The sequence below is a fragment of the Lucilia cuprina genome, chromosome 3, assembly GCF_022045245.1.
Source record: "Lucilia cuprina isolate Lc7/37 chromosome 3, ASM2204524v1, whole genome shotgun sequence".
Taxonomy (NCBI): Eukaryota; Metazoa; Arthropoda; class Insecta; order Diptera; family Calliphoridae; genus Lucilia; species Lucilia cuprina.
In genome coordinates, this window is record NC_060951.1 from 27932067 (window position 1) to 27954445 (window position 22379).

A 22379-nucleotide genomic window follows, 5' to 3' on the forward strand; every position below is an offset into this window, starting at 1 on the left:
CAAGATGTTAAACGAAATATCCTTTTCTGAGGTTGTAACACTTGACATCTATACTTATAGTCCATACAATGACAAAATGAGGAAAAAGGGGGAAGCCTTCGACATTCCTTTAATATATATATATAGTGAATGAGTTTCTTTTAGTCTTAAACCGCATGAACTTGCGACTCCCTAATATGGGCACATATAGGATCATTCATTCTCAGTATTCGCAACGGGACTATTAGGACCTAAGTGAGTCGGTCATAGGCCGACTGTCTCAACAATCTAAATATCCTCAGTTTCTTTCTTCAAAATGCTCTAAATATCTGGAATAATCTTTCAATCTTAAACGCACTAGGTAATTTTTAACCCAGGAGCAAGTAGGCTTGGCCCCCGATTTAACAGATTATGTCGGAGCTGCAATGACAAGGATAAAGAAAAATCTTTACTCTATCTTGTTTAAAATGCCCTGTCCTAGCTGTCAAGAGAAATAACGTTCTATGAAGTTCACTATATCCAACCTTAGAGAACTATCTTGGTCACGACCAAACGACCTATTGAGACATTTCCCTGCTATAGCCTGGATCTAATACTACACTAATGTGCAATACGTTAAATCTGACCAGTGATGGGGTCTTGACAAAACGAGGTGCCTATCATCCTTTTCGACAATTTAAGCGTTGTTGGGCCAAACCAGATTACCTTTGTACTTTCAATATTTCTATAACACGAACAGCATTATTAACAACAGCCACCCTAATAACCCAAACAACTGAGATAGTAACATTTGTTGCGAAACATTAGCCACTGCAAGTACGTTTTTGCGAACTTCATTTGATGTTTCACTTCGCTGAAGCAATGATCAAGCCAAACAAAAAGACGTTAATGTGCTTTTTTATAATATTTTGTTTTTGGTAATATGTATAGATAGACAAACAGCCAGCAGTAGCAGCAACAGTAAAATAACATGTGTGTTTACGACAAACATAGTAGCACATACTACTTACTAACCAATGCAGTAGATAGTAGTATTTTAAATTTTCCAACACCTCCCTCTAGAAAAGAAAAACTCATAAGAAGAAAAACACACAGCTAAATGTAAATGACTGTAAAATAAAATAAACACATTTTATTAAGTAGAGTTTTTTGATTAAATGTTTCAGTTGTTTAAAATTACGCGTACCGAACGGTTGTAAAACAAATATTTAACGGTTAACAAAAAATTTGAAATATAAAAAATATATATATAAAAACGTATTAGGAAAAATGCGTTACATTTTCAAATTATTTTTAAGTTAAGCAATATATTTGGAAAACAAAACTTAAACTTTGTGTATAATTAAAAATAATTGAAAATATATATTTTACTAAGACATAATCATACCAACAGTTGATTTTTACTAGAGCGCGCGTGTACAACCATCCATGCACAATTTTGGACAATGGATTACCAAATTGTGCCAAAAACCCACAATCATTTTTTGCTTGTTTTTAATTTATTAATATTATCTTTTGTAAGTTATTTTTTCCATTAACAAATTATAAGTATGCAATAAAACATAAACATACATAGTGCAAAATAAAAAAGAAAATAATAATTTATAATTTATATATAAAATACTTATAAATAATAAAATGTTTAATAAAATGTGTCTAATCTTTATATGAAATTTTTAAATAAAATTTTACAGTTGCCTTATTGTTTGTGTATTGTTAATCGTGATTTAGTTTTAACTCCTAAACAAGGCCTACAATTAAGTGGCAAACGTATATTTTATGAAGAAAGCTTTAATAGCGACAACAATAATGATAATACCTTACATCATAATGATTCTGCAGCTGCGGTGGCGGAGTTGGGAACACGACCCTGGGAACGTACCCTAAAGCATGTTACATATTTAACACTTTTTACAAATGCTGCAAATGGTATTATCACGGGAAATTTTAGGTAAGAGTTTATATTTTTCTTTAGTCATGTTATTAATTATAAGGAAATGTTTTGTTTTGCTAGTTTTAAGTTGATATGATAAATGTGTGGGGAAAAATTTTGGACAATGAGATTTGTATGTTAGATAGATATGGCTTTTATCTAATGATCAGACACATAAAATACACATTCATTCATTATGTAAATCAAAAGTGAGGAAGTCAAATGTTATGTTATAAATTAGGTTATAAAGAAAAAGTTCTTGAATAATTAATATATTTTGTTTACAACAGGGGTGTTCTACTCATTAGAATATTGGAGGTAATAAGAATGAAAAATGGATTCTATTGTTCAGTCAAACACATTATTTTTGTTATGTAGTAAGTATTCGAAATACACTGTAAACACAAAAGTGAAATTAGCGACATTATCTGTTTCATAATATATAGATCTCTTCTATTGTCCAATATCTTTAAATTGAACGTAGTTGTAGGGAGTTTGAGATACTTGAACCATTTTAAGAAAAATATTTTTTTTTATGCTTTCCACATATATTTCAAATAACTTGAACGTTAGAACTGAGACTTCTAATAAAAACAATCTTTTAAGAATGATTTTAAACTATTTCCTAATTTTCTGTAACAACAGAACAAGTTTAACGTTATAAGAATAACTGGTGATTTAGGGCGGGTTTCTTACTCCTCAGTTAAACTAGGCTTAACTTGCTGTTAGATTAATCACGGAACAAATTTAGGCGGACTTTAACCGATGATTGTGTTTTTCAGTTTTAGATTTAAGCTCAGTTAACTTTGTTAGTATTGCCAACATTTTTAACTCAAAAACATAAACAATGAACAGCTGTTTTTTTGCAAACAATACTTTTGTAAAATGGAAAATTTTTGGAAAAATGTTAAATAAACATTTAAAACAATAATAAAACAAAACAAATCAGAAAATTGCAATTTACTTAAAATATTAAGTTTTTGTTCTTCCGAAATCATTGTTTTATTGTTTTTGTTAATTGCGTTTTCTCACTTATAATTTGAGTTTTATTTTCCAACAACACTCAGTTAAACTAAGATATGATGTAACTTTACTGATAACTGAAAAACACGAAACCTATATTAAACCAGGTTTAACCAAAAAATGAAGATTATCTTTATTAGAAAAACTCGCCCTTAGTCAGAGCACTGATAAGTTATTATGATGTTATTTAAATTCGTGTTCTAATTCGGCAAACTGAAGATGATGGGTTCTATTCCCAGGGGGCATGTTACCTTGGTGAAGCCTCCACCTTGGTGTTATTGCAATCCCGGGGAAAAAGAGGTGTTTCTAATACCTCAGTCTGCGCGGGACTATAAATTGGTACAATCTACTGCCTGGCTTAGTCCTTGCATAGATTGAAAGAGGTCAAACCAGAGCACCGCATAAGCTGGTACTACGGGTGGCCAGTTGCCCGCAGGACTACGTCCTGGCTGGTCAGTTGGTTGAGGTACCACGTAGTGGCTGTGGTTTAAACCCAACATTCGCGGAGAGAATGTTGGTTTAAGGACTGATATATACTATACCTAATGGGTTGGATAATTCTCTCTTCGAACAAGTCTGTGTAGAAAGCGGCATATGCTGGATACATGAACCCGATCGATTTTGGGACGCCGATCGCGTTTTAGGTTTTAATGGTTGCCTGTCATCCCGTAGATTGGTCTTTATGATCATGAAAATGAAACTGATGTGATGGATTGTGTAAATGATTGAGGAAGTTTCAATATATTGGAGATTGGTACAGGAAATATTGATAGATGCTACGTGACTATTTGTAGTGGCAATTATTGAAATTGACTTTGGAGTTCATATTTCCTTTGTTACATTATCGGGTCATAAAAGAGGCATACTGATCCGTTGTTGCCGAATCAACAGAGGCCAACCCATCTGCGTGGTTGTAAACGGAAGTGATGTTTTACATCTCGGAAGCTAAGCAACAGGGCAGCAATGGTCAGGGATTAGATAGCTCTAGTACTTCAGCAAGGTGCTTGTTCATGGACGGGCCCAATCCATGTACAAAAATTGCCACCTGAGTTCTTCTTTGAAGGATTACAAATATTACTTCTACACCACATTAGTGGGGAGAGGGTATATTGGGTTTGTGCTGATGTTTGTAACGCACAATAATATTAGTCCTATACCCACCATAAAGTATACCAATCGCCTCAGAATCAATTTCTGCTGAGTAGGTCTATTAACTTCATAATTATGTTAAATATACTTGTATCTCGACAAAAAACCCTAGTAATATTTCCTCAGTTAGTCCTGATTTTGGTTTATATATAGCATTTTGAATTTCCTTAACAATATCTAGTATCTATGTTTTTCGAATTCGGCTTCTCGAATAAGTAAAAGAAAATATGTTCATCACTGACACTAAATCATAAAGTTACTGCCTTCAACAAAAACATCTGAATAAGAATGACAGACGGAAATTTATGTCAAATAATTAGTTTTGATTTTATAAGTAAATTGTAATTTATAACATTATTCTTTGTTTATAACTATTAACGTTACAAAGTTTTAAACTGACAATGCTTAATTTAAAATCGTTTTTGTTATTTCGCCCTTTTGTATATTTAGTGAAGATTTTAGATTTTCTATACAAACTGCAATAATTAATAATTAATTAATATACCAATAATTAATATCAATTCAAAATTTACTTAAAAACAGCAAAATACTTGCATTCACTATCGCTTGATTGATTGATATTTTATTTCAAAGGAAAGTTAATGCATGATTTAAATCTTCTTTGAAAACAATGTCATAGTTCTTAACTCAAATACAATTTCGATCCAGAGCTACTCGACTGACAATCGCTAATTGACAGCACTTGATCTATGGATAAAGAATCCTGATTAGCTCTATACGAAATGAAGATTTGGGCAGGGTGTGTCTTATCAACTTTCAGTATACAAAAGAAAAATTATTATCGTAAAAACTATAACAGTCTGCTTTAAATTTAGCTCGTAACACCGCCTTCTCGAGGAAATGAAGTCAACGAACATAACGTCATATTAAAAAGATAGTTCCTTCTGAAATGTTACCACAGAAATTATACTAACTTTAAGATTATACAGTTGAGTGCCGGGATATTATTGTTGTACGTCCCAGTTTTAGAATTGTTATTGGTTGTGAAGCCTCCACCTTGGTGTTATTGCAATCCCGGGGAAAAAGAGGTGTTTCCAATACCTCAGTCTGGCCGGGACTATAAATTGGTACAGTCTACTGTCTGGCTTAGTCCTTGCATAGATTGAAAGAGCACCGCATAATCTGGTACTACGGGTGACCAATTGCCCGCAAGGCTATGTCCTGGCTGGTCAGTTAGTTGAGGTTTCTTCGGGATCCACGTAGTAGCTGTGGTTTAAACCCAAATTCGCCGGGAGAGAATGTTGGTTTAAGGACTGATATATCCTATACCTAATGGTTTGGCATATGCTGGATACCTGAACCCGATCGATTTTGGGACGCCGATCGCGTTATGGGACTCTGGCATATGCCTGGATATTATTGTTGTACGTCCCAGTTTTAGAATTGTAAAGTATATCAGTAGCATTTAAATGGAAGAACTTGCAATACCTACGGAATTGTCACAACAACAAAAATTTTAATATGAAAAGCATTTTCGTTGAGAATAATTTTAAAATTCACAAAATTGTTAATTTTCTTAACAAATTGTTTATCAAGGGATGCGTCATGAGTCACAGCATGTGTGTATATATGTATACGTGATACACATCGCTGATTCTTGAATTTCTATAAGGCACATACTTTAATTAAAGTTTGATTGCTTAAATTTCCAATAAAGAAATTTTACAAAACGTCTTAACTTTGTAAAGTTAATATTTATAAAAATTTAAAAGTTAAATATAGTTTAAAAAAACTCAAGCTTATTTATCATTTATATACATATTTAGAAAACACACATTTATTATTAAAGTTTCTTTCTTAAATCTTTTGTTTTATATCAATATTAATACATGCTCTGTTTAAAATATTTAATTAATGTCTTTCATTAATGCTTTTATTCAATTTTAATATTATATAATCCCTAGCAAAGTAAAAGAGTACAATGAATTTCTCGCCTCCGACTATGTGCATTCACCAAAACCCCTCGATTCACGTTTTGGTGATATTGTTACTCTGGCCCAAGGTCGTCTGGAAACAATGCCCAATGGTTCATATCGTTTTGTAGAGGGTAATTGTGATTATGAATGTGCTCGAGAAAGTAATATTATAGCCATGTGGCATGTACAAAAGATACGTCATCGTGATACAGCAGATCGTAAATATCATTATGAAATGAAATTCAGTGTAAGTCCTATTACATCTAAAGCACCAACAGAAACTGTAGTACGTGGTGGTCCCAATAAACGTACCATAATGGAAGAGAAACGAAATAATGTACAAACGTTTATACAGAAAGAAGATGATTATCCGAATAGTTTTAGAAAATTAGTTTCAGATAAAGATGAAGATTTCTCCGATAAACGTTATGAGGCAGCTAGGAATTTTCGTCAAGTTAATCCTCATTATGCCTCGCAACAGGTTACTCCCATACCACAGAGTACATTTTTAAGAGGAGTTTATCATCCGCCTCCTCCACCACCACATTCAACAATGCATATGCAGCAGCTACAACATTCCCGTTTGTCACAGCAGCCATCTGTACATGCTCATACTCAGCTGCATTATTCACAACAACATCATCATCCTCAACAACATTTACCCTTGCCAGAACGTTTAAATATTGGTGAATTTTATAAAGGAAATTATGTGCCGAAACCCACTTCAAAAATGGAATTATTTCCCAATCTTTTAAATATGTTTATGGGAAAACCACAATATCCTTTGCCACCACCTACCACATTTCGACCTCCCACCTATCAAATGAAATTCCCTAGACCAGAGATTTACACTTTACAACATCATCCTTCACAAGAATTTCCCAAATATTCTGAATATCCTCAACATCCACCACCTCCTCCACAAACTCATTCACAAGAACAATTCACACAAAGACCATCTACTGCTATGCCCGTAGTAACACATCATTATCATCATCATTATTTTATGCCCAACAATAGTGCGATAACAATTGAACAGGCTATACAATACGGTAGCGGTGAACAGAAACCAGAAGCGGCCGCCGAACTTTATCACAATGAGGTTACTGCTCCTCAAGGTTATGTGACGAATTTATATGAAGAACCCCATGCCACAACAACTTTAAGGCAACAGCATTTTCCTCAACCACAACATCCACCTCAAACTCAATATCATGCAAATATTCAACATCAACAAACAAATCGTCAAAATTATCTGCAACACAACTATCATTTCCAACAAGTGGTTCCACCAGCTCCCCAGAAAATTGTTTTTCCCAGCACACAAATTGAACAGCAGCGAGTGGTACTTGTTACTCCTGCTCCTCCTTTGAGAAAACCACAATATCATCAGCCCCAACAACAACAACAAGAACATCAGCAACAACTACAACATTATGATAATCGTCCATTTACCGCCTCCCTAGAGTATACGACAGTTCATGTACCTTTATTGATTTCATATCCAGCAACAATTAGTGAAGAGGAACGTGCAGATGTGCCAACTCCACGAAATAAACCATTTTTACAAAGTGATCCCTTAGATGATAATATACATTATTCTGAACCTGATCCTTTATATGCCAACGTTAATGAGGCTGAAAGTGGTGAGGAAAATAAATATATAGGAAATGTGCATCAGTCACAGCAGAAGGTGGGAAATGAGGAACCTCAACTGGAATCGCCAGAGAATGTGAGTAAAATATTTTTGCAGAAAAGCTGTTTTTCAAAAAAAACGTTTTTCGAAATAGGGTTTTAGGAACAAAGTTGAGAAGACAAAAAAGTTTTTTCGACTGAATTAGAAGACGATCGTTTTTCACAAAAAAGCTTTTCACTAAGAATTATATATAAAAGCTTTTTTACAAAATAGCTCTTCGTAAAGAAGCTTTTTGAACAAAAAAGCTTTAACAAAAAAATTCTTTTTACAATAAAGCTTTATGAAAGCTCTTTACAAAAACTGTTAGTTATTTTGAAAAAAGTTTTTTTTAGTTTTTTCGTAAAGAAGTTTTTTTCAATAAAAAAAGCTGTGATCACAAAAATCATTTTACAATAAACCTTTATGAAAGCTCTTTACAAAAACTGACATTTATGAACAAAAAGTCTAATTAAATGAAAGCTTTTAGAAACAATATCTCTACATATGAATACACATTTTCTAAAATAAGCTTTTTTAAGTAAGCATTACTTTTGAAGACAATGCTTTTTTCACAACAAATATTTAAGAGAAATATTTTAAAAGTTTCTAAGATTAAGAAAGCTTAAGATACAAGAATAAACAAGAAATTTTAATCTTAGATTCATGCCTTTTAAAAGAGAATAAAAGTAATTTCGTAGAAACTAATACCAAACTTATTCTTTTTCCCTTATTTTAGTATGATCGCCATCAAACAAATCATCAACAAAATGATGATGAAAATGACAGCAAAAAGGAACACAGTGAATCCATAGAAGCTCAATTACCAGCGCCCAATGAAAAGCCAAATGATACCGAAGACGCTAAAGATACCGAGGAAACAACAGAAACCAAACAAAAACTAGCAGAACAAAATACTAGTGAAACAACCACCACTATAAAGCAAATAGCAAATGAAAAAACCACTGCCAAGTCCATTAAAACAGAAGCCTCTAACTCAATTGTAAGTGCAACAAAAAGACCCAAAATATTTCCCTTGCGCAGCAAACGCATAGGTCTCAAAACAGCTACTACAACATCCTCTACAACAACAACGACAGCAAAGCCAATATCAACTCCAAAACCTACAACAGAAACTATTAAATCCACATCTACAGCCAAGCCCAGGAAAACATTTGTTTCAACTTCCTCCACAGAAACTCCCCTAAGGATCGTCAGTCGTTATCGTAATTCTTATGCACGTGGTAGTTCAACCACAACTAGTACAACAGAAAAACCAGTATTGAAATGGACTCCTAAACGTAAATTTAATAAATTTATGTCAATAAAAAGTACTACACCAGCAGCTCAAGAAAATAAAATAGAAATTAATGAAACAGATGATGAAAGTGATGAAAATGTTGATAACAACGATGAAGAAAACAGTAACAACAATAATAATGAAGATATTAAAACAAATGAAAGTAATAATTTTAGAATAACGAAACTACATTTAATGACTAAAACTACAACAGAAAAGGAATTGGATTCAAAAACTACAACGACAACTGAAATGTCAAATGCTATAACTATGGGCACCAAGCCAACTGCAATGGCAACACCATCATCAACAACATCATCAACAACATCATCAACAACATCATCAACAACAACATCATCAACATCATCTACTTCTACAACATTTTCTCCTTTACTCTCACAAACTTCACAAGCTGAAACAGAAATTTATGAGATTTTAACCCAGAAATCTGTAAGCAAATCTGTTAGCTTAAAAGTGGGCAATAATGGTGAAGAAATTCCTGTTATTATTGATGATCATGAAAATGAAGTTAAAACTTTTTGATTGCGTGGATATGTTTAATTAGTTTGTTGTTGCTATTAACCAAATATTTTAAGTATGAGTATTGTTTTGTAAATATATTTGTTTAAAAAAATGTGTCTTTTTTTAAATATGTTTATATTTTGTTATATCATCATTTTTAATAACACATTTTGCTTTTTTTAATTAGTATTTATTAAATAAAAAAAATAATGTTAAAGCGTTTTTTTATAAAAAAAAATGGAATAGTTGGGTAATGTCGAACTTTTAATACTCTTTATTAGAGGAGGGAAACCTGTGATTGTAGCGGTTTCAATATTTTTCGTGAGTAACTATTAGTTGGAAGTGAATCTTCCACCTAACTCAACTCAAATATAAAAATTTTGCCCTATTATTCTATAGGATTAAGTTAGATTTAAAAGTATTATGCACTACACCAAAAACATATCCACTGGAAGACCAAAAGGATAAGATAAACAAAAACTCAGCAAAAAATAACAGAAATAAAGAAGGAGGTAGAAGTATAAAAATAAAGATAAAAATATGAAAGAGAAAATTACTGCCCCCACATAAAGTCAGTGAAAAAGGGAATAATTCCATAAACAAAACTTTCATCTTCACATAACCTGCAATAGTGCGCTATATTGCTGTCCCACTTACTTATCTAACTGAGCAATGCCCCGTAATTAACCCTATCAGAATCCCTAGACTGAGTTTATCCAGTCCTTTAAGTGTATTGGTAGCTCCCACTTCAAGTATTGGCCCGTAGAGTCTTTGCAATCTAATCTACTATTTTAGAACTGGTTTATAATGTCATAGATTCTTTCTATTATCAGCTTACAATAGTTCGATTATCAGTCTACAAATTCGAACCTAGTCTATCCAGTTCGTCTGCAACCTCATTACCACGTAAATTCTAATGTCAAACAGTTTTATGTCTCCACGAGCATTTCCACAATCTACAATCATGCGCCCAATCGCAATACTCTGAGAGAAGCTTGACTGTCAACATACTGACATCGGCACAACTGACATCGGGATGAAGCAACAGGCTCAACGCCTACCGGTCCCGCATAGAGCCTGCCGTCCCTAATATATGCCCAGAGTACCCATGATACCCACCACATATTCAACTGTATAGCCCATGCTACTTCATTTATACCAATGGATTTATGAACCCTACTGAAGAAGCCCAATTATTATTTGGACCTAAGTGCAGATCCCTCGGATTAAAAATCGTAAAGTTTAAGCTGTTGTCACAACTGACAGGTATAGAATGATGTTCAAGGCCGCTTGTAGAGTGCTTCTAATGGCACCAGAAATGCCAATGTAGGCTGACCTTTCAGCTTTATTTATAATTTTTCTGTAACTAATCTATAGAATTTGTTAAACAACGTTTTTCAATACTACCGCTCCTATCCAGAGCGATCAACGTGACGAAAGAAAGCTTTTCTTTTCGAAATTTCAATCAATCGGTTCTTTACACCGAACGATTCTGAGTGCAAGGAACAACGTTTACAACAAGAAAGTGTTATGTGAAGTGAAAAGGCAGTGAAGCTCCACAAGAACTGGTGCTCTAAAAAAGCCATATTCAAACTTCTCTATAACTATTAACCAAAATTAATACAAATTGTTTTTAGTTTCGAAACATTAAATGCAAATAAACTTACCAGCTTCTTCAGAGGCGTATTTATAACTTGGTTGTGGTGATACAGGCAATAATTTTGCATATGCTTCTGGCATCATTTCAACAATACGTTGGTGATAAGATAATCTAAAAAACACGAATTTTATAAATTCATTATAGTAGAAAAATTTACCCCAAACTTACCTTAAACATTTCTGTAAAACTTCCTGTATAAATTTCGGTCTAGGATGTTCCATATCCAATAACAAACAACTGTCCCATTCCTCCCAAGACCAGGTGAATTTGAAATTACTCAAATGGTATGAAAACCAATTGACAAAACGGTCGAAGCAAGAAGTATTCATAGAATCAATACGCATAAAAAGAATTTCAGTAGCTTGAGCTAAAACTTGCGGCAAAGTAGCAGGATGCAATTTACACAATTCAATCAATATAGAGCCATAGACAATATCTATATAACGTGGTGTAGGCATATGGAACAGCTCAGCAAATATAACTTCAACAATGCAGTATTCGAGAGGAATCTTATTTTTGTAAGGGAACGCTAATAGTTGGGCAGCACAGTCTTTACGTTCACCATGATGCATTTCAATAATATGATGAAGATGTTCTTCAATTAAGAAACGTTCTATGGAGTGGGCGCCCGGTAGATTGGGTCCATCGGGACAATCGGTATAATCAAACATACGATAGACTACCCAAGGCATGGGGTAGACGTAAGACTCATGATGAGGAGGTGGTATAATTTGGGGTAAATTGTGCTGCAATGCCTCACATAAAATCGAATCAAAAGCCAAATAGGGTCGAGGAATATGTTTTTCTGCCCAATTGTCTTGTCTTAGCTTGCGAATTTGGGCCCACAAACAATCGAGGTATTCCTCCTGGGGATGAGGAGCATCTACTGACCACACACGCAAAGCGTTGTGATGTTTTTTCGAGCGTTTATTCAAATAAACTTCTATGCGTAAAAGTAATGACTCCAAAGAAGATTCCTTCTTTTCATACAAATCTCTACCCACCCAGGGTAATGTAGAGAGTACAGCAAAAACATACCAATCACGACGTACTTGCGGTACAGTATCCTCATTGGAAACATCAATCATGGTATCCATTAATTGCAGCAAAGATGAAGCCGAAATTACATGACAATTAACCAAATCGGCCAAAAAACGTAAAGAATAACGAGCGGCATCCCAACGACAGATTTTTAGACTTTCCTTAAAAGTCTTAACCATGTGATCAACAAATTCACCACCAAATTTATAGTTTTTGGCATTCAGCAGACCCACCAAGGTCGTGTAAATTGTACATTTCTCCGGCATTTTAACAGCACAATCCGATAGAATGCGTAAAATTTTCAAACGGAATGTGCCCAAATCAGCCTCCAAAACCGATACCAAACCCTCCAAGTTTGATTCCACCGATGAGGTGCTGCGCTCACCTACACGCAATATCAAAGACTCTAAACGATCTTCGATCTCTTGATTTTCCGATACCCTCCTACGTTTGCGGTTACGGTGTTCTGAAAATTGTTGGAAAAATTATTAATGCAAAAAAAATCCACGTTATTTCTAAGAAATTTGGTTTTTTGTCCACCTACCGTAACCATCTTCATCTCCATCATGATGACGTCTACGATTCATGTTTTGTTTTATATTTTTGTTGCTTTTAAATTGATTTAACTATTTGGATTTTACAAATTTCTATAAAATTTGTTTAATCGTGAAATTTTGCTGTAGAAAATTTCCTTTTTTACAATTTATCTACACAAACACACAATGCTTTCTTTCATTTACAAACACAAAATCAGTGACCTGCGCCAACAAACATTAACAACGCCGGCTGTCACTAAAACTGTTTGGCGACGACGTAAAACGGCAGCAAAACCGGCAAAATTTTCAGCTGTTTTTTAAATTCTCAACTAATGGTGCCAGATTTATGGCTTTATTTTTAACAACCAATTGTTTTACATTATAGATAGAATGCCCATTGATAAAATATTTAGAGTAATAGCGAACCGCTATATAACACTGAATGTGTTGGTAATTTAGTTATTAATTTGTTGATATTTTTCTACATCGAACAAAGCACTGTGCCTCACAATGCTTTTGTTTTTGAACAGGGAGGTAGTAGGGTTCTATAAATCGACTTTCGAATAATCGAACAATCGACTTTTTGTCGAAAAAAGTCGAAGTCGACTATTTTGTTCCAAAAAAGTCGATAACTCGACTATCGTCTATGTAAAAAGTCGAAAAATCGACTTTGTAAATAAAAGTCGAAAAGTCTGAAAAAGTCGAAAAGTCGGAAATAGTCGAAAAGTCAAAAAGTCGAAAAAATCGAAAAGTCGGGAAAAGTCTAATAAAGCCAAAAAGTGGATAACAATCGAAAAAAGTGGAAAAAAAATCGGAAAAAGTCGAAAAAAGTCGAAAAAGTCGAAAAATGTCGGAAAAAGTCGAAAATAGTCGAAAAGTCAAAAAGTCGGAAAAGTCGACTATTTATAAAATATTAAAAGTCGAAAAATCGACTTTTAATTAAATGAAAAAAGTCTTAAAGTCGAAAAATCGAATTTTTAACTAAATGCAAAAAGTCGAAAGTCTAAAAGTCGACTTTTCATAAAATGCAAAAAGTCGAAACGTCGACTTTTCATAAAAAGCAAAAAGTCGAAACGTCGACTTTTCATAAAAAGCAAAAAGTCGAAACGTCGACTTTTCGTTTCAACTATAGAACCCTAGGAGGTAGCACTATTATTTTGACATTTGAAACATTTTCCAATTCCATTATTCACAATAATAATGCTATGTTTGCCGGAATGTATGATTCACAATGAAGTGTTATTGCACTGCAATAATTGCAGTATTGCCAATAATCAAATATAATATAAATAAACACGGGAAGTTGCCATTTAATGGAAATTTAAATAAAATTAAGTAGAAATTATGTGAATTTAAAAGTTTACAGCTTTGTTTAAGAAAATAAAAGAGTAAATAAACTTTATGAAATTAATACTTAATTGAAACCGAATGTTAAAGAAGACACTCTCTACAATTTCCACATATAATCATATTAACCAATTTAAAACCCTTTAAATCCTTTTATTTGTCAAAGATTTATTGGAATTATAAATACATTTAAAAATTCTATTAAACATAAAAAATAAATCTGTGTTTTTTTCCCTTGGTTAAACTTGGAGAGTGTTAGGATAGCATTTTAAGCTTGATTGTTATGCGCTGGGATTTGTTGCATATTGTTTACACTTTTTGAAAAAATCTTTTTGTTGTTGTTGTTGTTTTTTTTCATAGATAGCATAAGGAAGGCTCTTCTGATTGTTGTTATGGAAATTTCTATATGAGTTTTATTGTGGCACCACAGACTAATGCAACCACTATAAGTGTGTTTTGAATATTTATGGTTAGAGATGGTTTTTTATTGTTAAAACACTTTTTTTCACTTTACTTGTTTTCAATTCTTTTTTTCATGTTTTTTTGTCAGTATTGTATTCAATTTGTGAGGAACATTCTGCACTACATTTTAAAATCCTTTATACTTACACATACACATAAATACTTGTACAAATTTAAAAGGATATATTACACTTTTGATTGAAATGTGTTGTTGATTGTGTGTAAGGGGAAAAGGAAAAAAGAGGAAGATAGAGAGAGAGGAAGACATGCAGTCAGTTGGCATCATAAGGGAGCTACATAAATGCTTTAATATCCCAATGAAACTTAAAAAGGCTAAATCAGTTACATAACGAATGAAGTTGCTTAATTAGATTTTCTTATAAAAAATTTTATTTTAAAAATATTTTCATAAAAAATCTGTCATATACAGTGAATCAATTAAATAATTTGCCTATGTAAAATTTTAAAAATTTTAAGAAAAAACTTTATCTGAACAGTTATTTTTAGCAAAATAAAGCAATTTGTTTGTTGTATTTTTTAAAGAATATTTTATATTTGATTTTCTACCATAAAAAGTAAAATCGTTATATTAATTAACGAGATTTTTGATAAAATGTGAACGTATTGTTAATTTTATGGGTCAATAAAGTATTTTGCTTTTTTAGATTTTTTGTTCATTTCTTTAATATTGCTGCATTATTTTATAAAATTTAATATTTTTATTACTCCTATATATTAGAATAACATTTTTTAGATATTTTAGTAGTGATGATAAATCTTAAGGATTTATCAATATTTGACTTAACATGAAATCTATCTTTTCTTTCATTAAATTTCGAAAATGATAAGTAATTTTGAATTGGATACATGATATATTAGATAATCAATGGATTTGGACCTAGAAAAAATGTTTTGTGAGGTATAAATCTATATATTATAACAAAAATAATCCGGGTTTTTGATCATTTTGTATTGATAAACATAAACTACATTACGGAAACTCCATCTATTTGGGGAGTATTGTGTAAATTTCATTTAGAATTTTATAATATTGATTCTTATTCAATAAATCACTAAGTACCATCCTAGCAACTCTAAGTATGGGGACACCACCATATACCACTATAGAACTATTAAATGCAAAAATCTTGATTTTCGACCTCATATTTTAAATCCTTTATTATATGAATAACATACAGTAGGCGTATTTGGATCTGAATAGTTATTCTTGATTTGGGTTCTATATATGTATATGAGTGTATGTATTAGGTGAAAGATATTGCTTGACATTACGGTATGATAACCACCTCTATTTTAAAATATCTAAATTTGTAATTTTTTCCGGTACTACACGACAGTTCACTTTACATTGGTTCCAAGCAACCTAAGGTCTGTTTAGAGGTCTAAATTTAAACATAGTGTTGCTCCTAGTTCGTATATAGATTTTGAAAAAGATAAAAGATAAAGACAAGTCGCCTCCCTTTGGCAGTATAAGATTTTGAAAGAGCACTCAGTGCGTTTTTGCTAATAATTCTTTGGATCATTTCATCTATTACTCTATTTTATATTTTTTAATGTTATTGATTAAACATTTCATAATTATATTTTATTGATTTACACTTGTTCTAGAAATCTAAACTAATTTTTTATATCGAAATTGCCTCATTATTATACTTTAAACATTTTAAGGCAAATAACATCACATTTTCATCTAATGAGGGTATGATTTTTGCAAATCGCAATTGAAAAATACTCAACACTCTTCCTTTTAACAATAAAACAATAAATTCCAAAAATAATTAAGAAATAATTTGAAAACCCCAATGAAATTAACCGGAATTCTCAATATGCAAAATACTGCAAATTCTGATGAAAAATAATAAAATGTAACAACAAATGCACCAAAATTTGTATTTTAATATTTTTTTCTAATTTTTCCCATTTTACACAATCTCTATTTTTAATTGGAAAACATATATTTACTTTTTACCTGTTTTTTTCGAATTTTATTTATGAACAAAAAACTAAGTTTTCTTAAAAAAAGGTAGGCAAAAAACTTAGTTGATTCAGTGTAAATGCTTTAATATCCCAACGAAACTTAAAAATCTTATAAAAATTTTTATTTTAAAAATATTTTCATAAAAAATCTGTCATATATATACTGCTTAGATCTTTGCACATTTTATCTTCATAGATTAAAATATCACCATTAAATTGCATCTTAAACTTTCTCCAAGAATTCCGTATTGTTCATAAAGATTTTGCTGGGTTAGGTTATGCCAGAGTGCCAAAGTATATCGTACAAATGCACATCAACATCATAGTGATGTTTAAAAAAAATTATCATGTTGGTTGGATGATATATAAAAAAACATAAAATCCTTGGTAACTTTAAAAAATTGTATTTCTACAATGAAAACAGACGAGTGCATAAATTTAGCAAAGTTAATTTACCAATGAGTAGTACTTTATATAAAAATGTTGAGCTAATTTTTAAAACATCAATGTTGATTAGAGAAAAAATATTTCTATGTAGCATAAATGTATCACAATACATAAAGTAAATATATTGTTGCATAGAATTTTCTTCTTCTTTTGTGGGGATATAGTTAGTGTACCTCTGTTGCTATATAATTTCCAGCAGAAGCATCACCATCATATCAACAACAACCGGCATCAATGTCAGCACTATATAAAATTGCAATTCACACAATAAAATATGATTTTTTTTCGTTTATTATTATACAAACAGATATTTAATAAATGTGAATATTTTTTATTCGAAAATAATACTCTTGTACTTAAATTCATTAATTTTTTCATAAAATTTTTATGAAATCATCAACAAAATTTGTTAAAATATTTCATTTCATATAGTCCAACATTAATGTGTTATTTTCAGATAATGAGCGAGTAGTTTAAGAACAATTTTAATTTGTATTTTGTAATTGTAACAAAAACAAAATACAAGTAAAATTTTAATTCAAACTACTCGAACGTCATCTAGAAACAGCACTTTAGATTCTAACAAATTTAGGCGGACTTTAACCGATGATTGTGTTTTTCAGTTATGGATTTAAGATCAGTTAACTTCGTTAGTATTACCAAAAATATAAACAATGAACAGCTGTTTTTTGCAACTAAAACTTTAATAAAAAGAACAATTTTAGGAAAACAAGTAATATTTCTATATTCGGCTGTGCCGAATCTTCACCAAGTATGTTTTAAAAAACAGTTTTTATTTATTTTGTATCTCTGCACACATGTCACACATAACATACACACAAACAAATATAAACTGTAGTAGAAAGAAATATTAACCGTTGTACTGTAATACCACCGTAAAACTGTATTACCACCATCAAACAAATATGAGCTGTATTACCAACATATTACTGCTTTATCTCCTTGTTCGTGAGAACAGAAAAGTGTCCAAACATACAAAAAAATACACAACTGAATAAAACCAAATATATCTCCACACCCACATGTACATCTGTATCCAATTCACAGTGTTGTTGTTGCTTTTTTAAGAAAGCATGAAAAAATGTGGCTTTTTTGAAGACATGTCTAACTGAATTATTGAAGATTAGGATCTCGCCGATATCTGGGGACCTCTAAAAACTGATTTCAACAGACAGACGGACATGGCTTAATCGACTCCGCTATCTATAAGGATCCAGAATATATATACTTTATAGGGTCGGAAAATTATATTATAGAAATTACAAACGGAATGACAAACTTATATATACACTTCTCACGAAGGTGAAGGGTATAATTAAAAGAAACGTTAAAAACAAATTTCATATTGATAAAACAAGTCAGACAATTACCATTTACAAAAAAATATTTAACTTTTCTTCTTCCAAATTCTTAATTTTATTATATCCTACACCACTTTAGTGGGGAGGGTATATTGGGTTTGAGCTGATGTTTGTAATGCACAATAATATTGGTCCTATAGCCACCTTAAAGTATATCAATCGACTCAGAATTATAAGTAAAGTATACCAATTGGCTAAGAATCATTTTCTGAGTCGATTTAGCTATGTCCGTCTGTCTGTGTGATTCAATAAAATAAAGTTTTTTTCCTTCTATTGTCCCAGAGACGAAGCCTATTGAAAATGATTGAGCACTGTTCCTTATTTCACCAAGCCCCATACAACTGAACCCCCGAATCGGGCTTGTAAACCGTGTAATAAAACTACAGATCGCAATTTTGGAAATAATTGAATGAAATTTGGCACATGAACTTTTATGGTACTGTAGACAAAGCCCATTGAAAATGGTTAACACATACAACTGAACCCGTCAAATAGGGGGTCCAGCTTTCATATAGAAAGTAGGGAACCTTTAAACACTTAAGTAAAATTTAAGTTTTAATGGTCTCCACCAGGGTATAAACAGTCGAGGTTTATTGGTCTGCATCAGGGTTTAAACGGTTGAGTTTTAATGGTCTTCATCAGGGTATAAACGTTTAAGTATTCTGTGGTCTCCACCAATAGAACATAACCTCACTTGAGGTGAAATGAAAGCACAAGGTTAATGCAGACGATATACCAGTGCGAGCGACACGCAAAACTGTCGAATGCCAGGTAACAAACACAAGCCTGAACGCGTTTTTTAAAATAATCGCGATTACGCGAGAGTGAATTACGACTCATAAAAGTAATAATTTTGACCAAAAAGTTGGCAATACTAACTTAGTTGTTTGATCTTAAATCCATAACTGAAAACACACAATCATCGGTTTAAGTCCGCCTAAATTTGTTCCGAGTTTAATCTAACAAGTTAAGCTTAGTCTAACTGAGTAGTAAGAAACCAGCCCTTAGTACTTTTTTAAACTTTTGCTAATAATAGGTAGGATTGTCAATATACTTGCCCATAGATTCGTCAATAGACTCTTTTGAAAACTTTTTAATAGACTGGTCCATAAACTAGTCAACAGACAATTCAATTCTTCGACTAATGTGTTGCCAACGGTATTACTAGATAAAAATATCCATCATCTTTTTTGATGTTGGATATAAACTAGTAATTCATATTTTATAAATACTTAACTGATGTAGGGTACAATATTGTCTGCCAAGGTCGTAAAGTTTCCCAGAGTTGGTTTCGTATAAAAACTATCACAACATCCTTACAAAACACATACGATTGATTTAATTTTATGAATTGCTGACCATTCGATATCCAATATCATAAACCGTTTCAAACGAAGTTCAAAAGAATTAATTTTAAGTCAAATAGGTCAAATCCGGATCTGGTTGATATACTTTGTGATTGATAGTGTTTTACAATTTTTGAAAATTTTCGCACAAGTACAAACCTCACCACTTTAGTAGCATGAGCGACATCTTAAGTGCTTAAATCCGATTGACAGTTAGAGATTTTTAGAATCTCTTGATTATTTACACATGAATTTGCATACAAACATAAATACATATAATGTATGTGTAATAGAATACAAATATAAACTAGTACATATGTATATTATCCATTATTTACATGTGTTTCTTCAACAATGTTCCTCTAACACCACATTTCTAAGGAAAGCGGGGAGGTGTAATATCAAATAGAATTTGAAAACGGAAGCAATAACAAATTGTCACAAACTGTTCAATGTGTTTGCAAAAAAAAACCCAGTAAACAACGCAATTTTGATTACAAATTAAAAATGATTTCAAATCAAAGACTTTAAATGCTTTATAGTACGGTTCTATAAATCGACTTTCGAATAATCGAACAATCGACTTTTTGTCGAAAAAAGTCGAAGTCGACTATTTTGTTCCAAAAAAGTCGATAACTCGACTATCGTCTATGAAAAAAGTCGAAAAGTCGACTTTGTAAATAAAAGTCGGAAAGCGGAAAGAGTCGAAAATAGTCGAAAAGTCGGAAAAAGTCGAAAAAAGTCGAAAAGTCGAAAAAAGTCGAAAAAGGTCGAAAAAAGTCGAAAAGTCGGAAAAAGTCGAAAAGTCGAAAATAGTCGGAAATGTCGAAAAGTCGAAAAAAGTCGAAAAGTCGTAGAAAGTCGGAAAAAGTCGAAAATAGTCGGAAAAGTCGAAAATATTCGAAAAGTCGAAAATAGTCGAAAAATCGAAAATAGTCGAAAAGTCGAAAAAAGTCTAGAAGTAGCAAAAAGTCGAAAATAGTCGAAAAAACTAGAAAAGTCGAAAAAACTAGAAAAGTCGAAAAAACTAGAAATGTCGGAAAATCGAAAATAGTCGAAAAGTCGAAAAATATTGAAAATAGTCGAAAAGTCGAAAAAAGTCGAAAAAGGTCGAAAAAAGTCGAAAAGTCGTAAAAAGTCGGAAAAAGTCGAAAAGTCGAAAATAGTCGGAAAAGTCGAAAATATTCGAAAAGTCAAAAAAAGTCGAAATGTCGGAAGTCGAAAAGTCGGCTTTTAATTAAATGCAAAAAGTCGAAAAGTTGAAAAGTCGACTTTTCATAAAATGCAAAAGTCGAAAAGTCGACTTTTCATAAAATGCAAAAAGTCGACTTTTAACTAAATGCAAAAAGTCGACTTTTCGTTTCAACTATAGAACCCTACTTTATAGTCAATCGAATAATCGACTTTTTGTCGAAAAATGTCGAAAATTCGAAGTCGACTATTTTGTTCCAAAAAAGTCTATGAAAAAAGTCGAAAAGTCGACTTTTATTTACAAAGTCGAGAAAAGAAAAAATATAAAAAAAATTTTATTAATAATAAATAATAATAATAACAATAATAACAATAATAACAATAATAATAATAATAATAATAATAAAAAGTCGAAAAAAAGTCGGAAAAAGTCGAAAAAAGTCGAAAAGTCGGAAAAAGTCGAAAATAGTCAAAAAGTCGGAAAAAGTCAAAAAAAGTCGACTTTTTATAAAATATTAAAAGTCGAAAAATCGACTTTTAATTAAATGAAAAAAGTCGAAAAATCGACTTTTAACTAAATGCAAAAAGTCGAAAAGTCGACTTTTCATAAAATGCAAAAAGTTGAAAAGTCGACTTTTCGTTTTAACTATAGAACCCTACTCCATACTATTATTACACAGAGAGAAAAATAAATATACACTCCTGGTACCAAATTGACATGTTGTCAAGTAAATACATATGTACATACGTACGAAAACACTATGCAATGTTAACAAAGCAATCTAAATGTTTTACACACCCGTTGTCTAAAATTTAAGAAACGTGGCAAGCTCATTATTGACAACGGATGTGTATAACATTCAGATAGCGACAACAAATTGTTGCAATGTTGATGACGTTGCGTTCTCGTACGCATGTATATATTTGTTTTTAATATGAAATTACGAATTATGTGTAACATTGTTACGTATAACTTGTTAAAATGTTTGCTGGGATAATAGTAAACTAAGTACTTGTGCTAAGTGTGTGTGAATATTCTAAAATTAAATTTTCAATTCACTTCATTTAGTGTCATGTGCAAATAACAAATAAAATTTAGCTAAAATGTTCTTGTGTAAATATTTGTCTCACATTGATACGTGTCTAACGGTTACTGAAAGGAATTTATTCATTTGGGACTTTATCATCAATGTACTATTTAAAATGAACAAGGCCGACCATATGACACCCTACACAAGTCAGTATGTTTAAAATTCAGATTATTTAAACAAAATAAGAATTTATATTGTTGTTTAACTTTATTCCGGAATATTTTTACTTATTGTTGACAAAATAATATAGATTTTTTACAAGAGGGCTCATTGGAGAGTATGGGTAAATATGGGTCTTAGTTGATTCTTAACCTACACAAAAAATACAACCCTGTTCAGCTGTTGACGCGTCAAAAGTTGAAA

At 31.8% G+C, this 22379-nt stretch overlaps 2 protein-coding genes across 2 annotated transcripts in view; one reads left to right on the forward strand and one right to left on the reverse strand.

The window, feature by feature from the left end:
- The window catches only part of LOC111685987 (nuclear cap-binding protein subunit 1), a 29142-nt gene extending 16141 nt beyond the window's left edge, over positions 1-13001 (reverse strand). The window contains exons 1-3 of the mRNA XM_023448273.2: positions 12761-13001; positions 11344-12682; positions 11183-11286 (exon numbers count right to left, since the gene is read on the reverse strand). Coding sequence (XP_023304041.1) covers positions 11183-11286; positions 11344-12682; positions 12761-12803 — 1486 coding nt within the window. The 5' untranslated portion in view covers positions 12804-13001. The remainder of the gene's footprint in view (positions 1-11182; positions 11287-11343; positions 12683-12760) is intronic.
- Positions 1207-9682, forward strand: LOC111679484 (eukaryotic translation initiation factor 4 gamma). Its single transcript, XM_046945827.1, has 4 exons — positions 1207-1496; positions 1674-1930; positions 6010-7753; positions 8433-9682. Exons 1-4 carry the CDS (start codon positions 1425-1427, stop codon positions 9534-9536), a joined length of 3177 nt encoding a protein of 1058 aa, XP_046801783.1. The 5' UTR covers positions 1207-1424; the 3' UTR covers positions 9537-9682.
- Positions 13002-22379: the final 9378 nt, after the last annotated feature.

Excerpts from the sequence above, each read along its gene's own strand:
- LOC111679484 (XM_046945827.1), top strand. The coding sequence starts at position 1,425 with ATGGATTACCAAATTGTGCCAAAAACCCACAATCATTTTTTGCTTGTT. Across the intron at positions 1,931-6,009 it reads ATTATCACGGGAAATTTTAG|CAAAGTAAAAGAGTACAATG; the intron begins GTAAGAGTTTAT and ends TATAATCCCTAG. Across the intron at positions 7,754-8,432 it reads AACTGGAATCGCCAGAGAAT|TATGATCGCCATCAAACAAA; the intron begins GTGAGTAAAATA and ends CCCTTATTTTAG.